An 8,093-nucleotide genomic window follows, 5' to 3' on the forward strand; every position below is an offset into this window, starting at 1 on the left:
CTTGGAGGATTTGGAGTGCATGAAGAACTAGAAAAGGCTCTGAAGAAAATGAAAATTGAAGGTGCAAACGCTGAGTAAGTTGAAATGTCATAAGTTGTTGTTTGGGAGTCGCTGTTGAAGTTAAAGCACTTGAAGCAGTTGAACTGTATTTTGAAGAGTAAGAGCCACAAGCAGTCAAAATCAGTTGAGGTGTAATCGCAGAAAGAACTTGGAAATTTGAATGCCAAGTTTCCGTTTGTACGTAAGCCTAAGCACTGAAAGTAGTCGAACTGTCAGTTGAGGTGAAAGATGAAAGCAGTTGAAGTGTTATTTCAAGAGTAACGCTTTTGAAATGTTGGTTGAACTTTAAAAAGTGATAGCAGATCAATGCTAGTTGGAGCATGTGCACCGTTGGTAGTTGAAGCTTTCGTATGTATGTGCACGCAGCACACCTTCAGATCTCCATGCATGATCTGCTACATGACGTCGTAAAAAAGTGCACCTTTCTCCCATCAACAAGCAGCCAACTTATAAACACACTTTTGGAGAGCAGCACTTTCACAAATGTTCTTCAAAAAAAAAAAAACACAACAACAACGGAAGAAGAACCAAGTTTTGGCACAATCTCTGCTCCACCTCTCGGTTCGTAGAGCACTGCCAAGAGTCCCAGCGCAGTCTTGGCACGCGTACGCGCATAAAACACATGCGTGCAGCAGCTACAGTAGCGTATGGAATGGAAACAGCTCCACAAAGCTCTGCGTTTGTGGTGCACATTTGTCAAAAGCATCCTGCGGAGGCATTAATCATGGCAGGTCAGCAATCTGTGAATCATTATCATGACTCAGCCTCTCACAGAACTGTGAAATATACCCAAAGTTTGTTCACTTTATATACAAAACTCCCCACATAAGTCATGCCCATGTGCCACTGCATTGATCTGTATGTTATTAGTGTAGGCAAATTCGCATAGTTGCTGCATGCACATATGGCACCTATTTCCTTGATATGCATGGACTACAAGCATTTGGATTTGTCCCTCCACAATAAAAGACAGTTTTGTGTGTGTTTTTTCCTCTCTGTCAAGTTTGGAATGACAGCCACATCCTTTGCGGCCCCGAGGGGACGCTGCACCGGCCGATCGATTGATCACCATTCCCCCGTTTTTTTTTGCGTCCGCTCCGTGCCCTCTGACCTCCATATCAACCGCTGACAGCTCCTGACTGCTTGCCTCACAGCTGCGGGGTTTTTTCGACCCTCCCCTGCCGAGGCCAGCGACGCACTCCCTCTGCTTGCGTGTCACCACACTATGGAGGCTCCCTCTCTGAAGTGTGGGATTATGTGGAACACCAGCACCACTAAATACAACACCCACGCACTTCTTCCACACTTGGGTTGTTGCATTTCCACTGTCTAACCACTAATGACCGCCCACGCGATATCTCCTCCCAGAGGTGAGGTAAAGTCCAGGTTTTATTATGTAGCCAAGTGAGGTGTGACTCACAGGGGGTTACCACAGTCATCCAAAGAGATCCGGAGATCACAAGGAACCATCAAGGCAGTGTAACAGGAGAGGGATGTCCTCGGGCCTCGACCCCTCCCTCCCCTGCTGTTGATGGAAAATGGTCCTCTGGAAGGATGCATGACTCTTTACACACGACAGATTTCTACAGGGAATATGTTAATGATTGCTCTTTAGTATCAAAGCAGACCTATTTCATCAAAATAGATTGGTGTCAGTGTTTTGGGGAAATCACAAATGCTACTCTTTATTTCTTGAAAGGCAAAGGAAGAAATTTGTTGAAATCATGAAAAGACTTTTCCTTTTTTTCCTACTTTCATTCTTGTGCGTCTTTGAGCTTTGATCTCAGAAGGTGGACTTGCTCGTGGCCCAGATGCAGGCTCTCGAAACCCAACACTGTCTGCCTGCAGCAGCACCCGGTGAGCACATGAAAGTGATGTCATGGGAAGAGTGGTTTAGGATTCATCGGTGGTGGGCAGCAGTATGGAATAGCGGTTATAGGAAGTCAGATCAAATGGCTTCATTTTTACAGCCTTCGGATCACATTTGACATTAACTGCCCATTTGTCAAGACCAGCGGACCTTAGTTATTTCCATTAGCACAATGAGGTGAATTAAAGCTCAATTATAGCTTTCTGGGAATAAATTTCAAAAGCCTGTGGGCCATGCACAGACTTGTGGCACAAACTGTGAGAACTCGCACACGCTGACAAATTACCTCGATCTAAGGGAGTATTGCTAAGTGCAAGAAGCTAACGCTAAGAAGCTTTTCGCTCCGCACATCTTTCAATAAATCACACGCTCACCTTGGGAAATAATCTGTGAATTTGAAGTCCGGCTTTGGGAAGGCCTTGGCAGATATATATTTTTTTGTGTATCTCCCACATGGTCTTTGAACAATATGTCAGATTTTCATCGGCTGTGTTTGGCATTTTGGCCGAAGGCTCCTCGGACAATACATCATAATGTGCTCAGCTGTCATTGTGCCTCCTGGGCTGGTACCTCATAGTGCAATAACTGGAGCGAAATGTCCTCATCTAAGCCCCCGCTTAGCTCCCTCCCCCCCCCTCCCACCAGCAAACTCCCTTTTGTCCTGGTTTGTTGGTAAGCTCCTTGCATTTCTGTGTTTCTGTGGATAAAGGGTGTCATCTGTCCCACAGATATGGTGCGAATGCATCTCCGCGATACGGATATTAATTCACTTTCTTATTCACTCAAGCTATTCCATATGGCTAACGCAGCGTCAATACGTCCAAAGTCCCCTGACAGTGTGGCCTATGTGATTGTTACAGTTGCACAATAGCTTCATAGGAACAAGCCTATGCTGGTGTTTAATGTGAAATATTATACATGATACCCTTATGTCTGGACTACGCTACACTAAAATGTAGTAATGAAATACAGATGTTTTTTGGAGCACTGAAGGGGTTTCTCTTCTGAAGTTGTCTTCAAATCCTCTTGATAGATTTTAATTATTTGATATGGATTACATTTCATACACATGAAAACAATGTAAACTAGTGGTTCTCAACATTATATTCTCAGCCCTGTCGGATGAACTTAAGCACCCATTCAACTATATTTCAACTATTTATCCATTGCTTTTAGCTATTTCAACTGCTGACTCAAGATTAAAATGAAAGAAACTAAATGTTTTTGTTTTTCAAACTACTACTCCTAAATCTTTCCATGGCATCTGCAGAAATATCCCAGGCTGGGAATCACTGCTCTCAATGATATGCCTATAATATCATAACACATCACACACACACACACACACACACACACACACAGCCTTTACTTGGTCAAATTGGCAAAGTGTGTGTCACTGTTACATAACCGTGCTACCCTGCTGCAGGGCGCCGATGGAGACAGCCAGCTCCTGTAACAATGAGACGCCGCATTTCCCCGCCGGTCAAAAAAAAAAAAAAAACAACAACACACGAGCATTTGCGATGTCGACTTTGAAGGTCAATTCTGCGACTGTCAGTGCCAGTCGATCCAGAGGTACGTCAGCGGTGGCCACAGAACAGATGCTGGCACAGCAGCATGTCTGACGCAGATCACAGCTGGCAGCCCTCTCTTCAGCCAGCCTGACAGGTTACATCAGTTACACAAGCAGTATTTAGAAAGAGCCAAAAAAAAAGCTTTCCATGTATTTTCACGTTGAAATGACCTGGACATGCTGTAGTGTCGAAACAAATATCTTTTATCAGAGAGGACATTCTGAAAACCTTTATTCAACGGCCAGACTTTGGAGCTGAACTATCCACAAACCTTGAATGCCCTTAAGCTGCTTAAGTCTCTAAAACTCCACCTATTCCTAAAGAACCTACATTTATTAACAATATTTTTTTTCCCGGATAATTTCCGCAGCCGACAGTCACAGAGAGCTGCACTTCTCTTCAAATTTGACAGTGTGTCTGGTTCTATAGCTGTAAAACCCTTCAGAGGCCTCTGTAGAGCTTTACTACTGGAATACATCCTTAATAAATGCTGACATCTCAGAAATCCTGTATTCACTGATATTAAGTATCCCTTACTGTAATCTGACTGGATAGGGACAGAAATGCCATTAACTCCCAGGGTGGAGCATAGAAGTCCTGAAAAAAGCATATTTATTTGTATGAAAACATTTGTAGCTGCTGAACAAATAAGCCGTTTCCATATTTCGATAACAAAAATGAATCCCAGAGAAAGACAATATCTGTTTATTTTCCTATTTTCTTGTTCATGCTGGTGGATGAATAAACCAGGACAGGATTGGACATAATTGCACCGTTAAATATTGATTGATTTTCAATGCGCACAACCTCAGGATGACTAGACACACACAAGTCGGGCTCACATAGCGAAGAACTAAATGAATAAACAGGGCACCACTTGTTCTCATGAACTAATTACTATTACACACAAATATAGGAGAAATGCCAGGTGGAGTCTCTATAACACCAACGGCACAAAATAAAACAGAGCTGTTATTAGCCGTCTTTGACTCGGAGAGCACGAGATATTTGCACACTAACTGAACAATTCCCTCCATGTGTTCCATCTCAACAATCAATTATTCAGCATGCAATCCATTTTGAGGCCGTATGAGAATGGAAAAAAAAAAATGAATTGTGTACATAAATACATGCATGTGACACACTAACTCCTCATGCAGAGCTGTGTGCACTGCGTAATGCACTGGCACACATACAACTTGTCGTCAGCATGAAACAAATGCAGAAGTGTCTTTCACCTTTAGCTGCTCTCAATCTCATTATTAGGGGCCATGCTTGAGACACGTTTGTAGTGTTGCTAGAATGTCTTGTAAAATGGCATTTCTGTTTTCCTTCGACACCTAGGTGGGAAAGGAAATATAATGGTTAGAAATATAATGGTTAGTAGGTAGCCGGCAGAGCATATAAAATGATAGAAACTATGCTAAAGATAAAAAAGAAAAAGCTGTGACACGTGTCTAGTCCTGGAGGAGCTAAGCCTCAGACAATTACAGTGTCCACTTTGAGATGATCAACCACATGTTATAAACACTTAATCTCTGGCCTACGGTTTTAAAAGGGAAATTACAAATCATATGTTTGCCAAGAACGTTTACACTGCCACATACAGCTACTCCTCCGGCACAGTGAGTACTTTGCATGACAATATCCATAACTGAGTCTTCCGTGATAAATTATTTTGACATCCGAGACCACCCTTTGTTGTCGAATCAGGCACGCATGATTTAGAGCTAATCCTGCTATAGGAGAGGGATAATGCGGGGCATGCCCCTTCTGCATTAGTGGGCAGGCCGACTGCCCTCCTAAAACCAAGTGGATACAGTGTAAACGGTGTCCTGTAGCTATTGTTGAACTCAAAAGCTCCCAGAAGTGACCTAAATATGTGTTTATACTCACAGTGAAGACCTTGACATCTCTCCTGCTCCGCACCTCTTCCACGAGACCCAGTGGTTTCCCCTTGGGGATGGGGATGGTGCCCAGGACGGTGCAGGAGGAGCTATCTAAAGTCTGCCTCACCGCCCTGACGAACGGCTGGCTGAAGAGCTCCATTTTGCCAATCTCGTCAACGACGAACACCTTCCCGCCGCCCCCACCTGCTGACCCGACCTGGGGACGAAGTACGAGCGTGCGTAAGTGTGCGCTTGATGTCAGGCGCAAGTTATGAATAAAAGGAAACCGGGTTTGCGTTGAGACGTTTATTGGTCAGTTTCATTGGTGTTGTTGAATCGAACACGCGGAAAAAAAAACGCTCACCATGTTAACGTCTCATGCTTGCGACTGATAGCATGCCTGAGACAGCGTTCGGATGCTGCACGCAACAGCAGTGATGATTACAGAGACGCTTCAAGTGAGATGAAAGTGGAATTTGTGCCGCCAAGGCACAGACACCTTCCTTTACAGCACATGTGTAGGCGTCACTCCGGGCCTCACTTTACATGCCGGATTAATCGCGGCCAGTGACAGCCAGACGGCACCACCAACACTAAAAATGTCACTCTGGAATTTATGCGTTCGCAAGCTTCCAATTATTCCATCAATTCTGGGGAAATCAAAGGTTTGATGAGTTGTTAAGTGTGTGTGTGTGTGTGGGGGGGGGGGGGGGGGTTGTTAAGCTTACTGTGATCTATTGATGAGCTTTAAAAAGCATGTGCCGCTGTCTTACGTTTCTGAAGAGGGGGAGAGCCAAGTTTTCAAATGAAGGCAAGTCGACCACATACTGGCCAACTGTGTATTCCCGTCCGCCGTGAGGTGAACCGGCTGCGTCTCTGTGCGAAGTAAAAGAAAACAAGGGGAAGGTAACTCAAAAAACTGCACAGTAATGAAAAAAAAAGAGCAAGTGTAGTTTTGATAGGATGACCACCCTGCTACCTGACTCTGGACAGGTGGCCCCTCTCTCCGGTCACTGTGACGACATCAAAGCCGACTCTCCGGCCTCCCTCCCTCACCTCCTCGGTGTAAAACCCTTCTACTGCCGCCCCCGATGACACTAAAGCATCACAGGCTTTCTGGACCAGAGTGGTTTTCCCCACACCTGTATGCCAAAACAAGAGACATTGTGTTACAACTGCAATATATCTCAAGTTAGAATTAGGGTTACTGTGAAATGGTAGAATATGTTTAATCCATGCATTAGTGATGCTGGCATCCTTATTCCTTAAATAATGCTCTCAGTCTACTACATTTATATGTTTGAATAGGAGGTATTGAGTCATACTGATTAAAAAAGCCTGTCAAAATAGTATTTAAAAATGTAACTGTATATACGCACGTCTCTTTAAATGAAAGAAAGTACTTAGAGGAATAGCCTAAATACCTGGTTAGCATAAAGGGTTAGCAGTATAATGCGAGTTTATGTGGACAAAAATAGCTAAAACAAGCTAACTTTTATCACAAGCAACGTAAACGTTGACTGACTGGGACACTGGGTGAAGACAGCTGACTGACTGCTTTGTATTCACAGCGACTTCGACACACCGGTGTTAAGTGTTACCTGGAGGTCCTGTCAGAAAAACGTGTTTGAACATTTCACTTCACACCGTTTCGACGTGCCGCTACAGCTCTTCCGTACACATCGAGTTGACGCATGCGCGGCAGACACTCCGCCTCAGGACTTGATTTAGTTTTTTGTTTTTTTTCAACGAGCCAAATTCAGCATCAATTTAAAGTGACACACGAGTTGAACGAGGTGTAACCTTCAAATAAGTCGGTAGAAAGAGTGGACTTTGAAAACCGGAGACAATTAGTTATTTAGTAGGAAAACCCGGAAACACGAGCCCTACTTCAGATGAGCAATGCCGCGGTGTACAAATACTCCAAAAGTAGAAGTAGCCTACTCATTATCCAGAATTGACCTCGTCAATGTTTTTCATCATTTTGGACTACTATGACTAATGCATATTGCAGTTTAAAATCGTCTAACTAGTCTAATTTGAACTATGTTACATATGTTTGTGTACATGCTTATTATAGATTATTAAAATCTTAGTTTGAAAGTATTAGAGCTGTCAAATAAATGTAGTACAGTAAAAAGCACAGTTGTCCCTGCTCAAATGTAGTGGAGTGTAATTAAAAAGTTGCATAAAATGTAGATACACAAAGTACAAAAGCCTTTGAGTTCTACTTAATTACAGTACTTGAGTAAATACACTTACAACTAATAATGAATCACCACCAGTGCAAATGAAGGTTCAGTTGTCCCAGTGAAACCCAAAACTGATACAGAAATCCTGAACACAACTGTGTCATGCAAAACGTGCAACCTCGGTTTTGCTTATCAAATAGTACCAAGGGAGAAATGAAAAGAGGCAAACTGTGGTATTTACAGGAACCTTGACATCACCGGGAGCTGCTCTGTGAGCTCTGGGAGAGTTTCAGCATGTGACACCTTGACTGGAAATAAGAGCTTATTCTGTGAAACGCTTTGCATAAACGTTGTGCACAGAGACATTTTCCATCCTCATATATGTCACTAAAAGACTTTAAAATAATTTATGCAAATGTCCAGTAGCCTAAAGTGATTAAGTGACTGAGTGACTGAGGGATTAAGATGTAAAATGATCACATTATTTCCACGAAAAGCTCGTCTTTAT

The 8,093-nt window shown here is 43.2% G+C and overlaps 1 protein-coding gene across 1 annotated transcript; it reads right to left on the reverse strand.

Moving 5' to 3' along the window:
• Positions 1 to 4,099: 4,099 nt before the first annotated feature.
• ntpcr (nucleoside-triphosphatase, cancer-related) lies at positions 4,100 to 7,080 on the reverse strand. Its single transcript, XM_076077037.1, has 5 exons — positions 6,995 to 7,080; positions 6,373 to 6,535; positions 6,167 to 6,269; positions 5,401 to 5,610; positions 4,100 to 4,844 (listed from the first exon to the last, which is right to left on the reverse strand). The coding sequence occupies exons 1-5, from the start codon at positions 7,026 to 7,028 to the stop codon at positions 4,767 to 4,769; spliced, it is 588 nt and encodes a 195-aa protein (XP_075933152.1). The 5' UTR covers positions 7,029 to 7,080; the 3' UTR covers positions 4,100 to 4,766.
• Between the last annotated feature and the right edge of the window lie 1,013 nt (positions 7,081 to 8,093).

This window comes from Anarhichas minor, unplaced genomic scaffold (genome assembly GCF_050575085.1).
Source record: "Anarhichas minor isolate MPS153535 unplaced genomic scaffold, ASM5057508v1 ptg000058l, whole genome shotgun sequence".
NCBI lineage: Eukaryota > Metazoa > Chordata > Actinopteri > Perciformes > Anarhichadidae > Anarhichas > Anarhichas minor.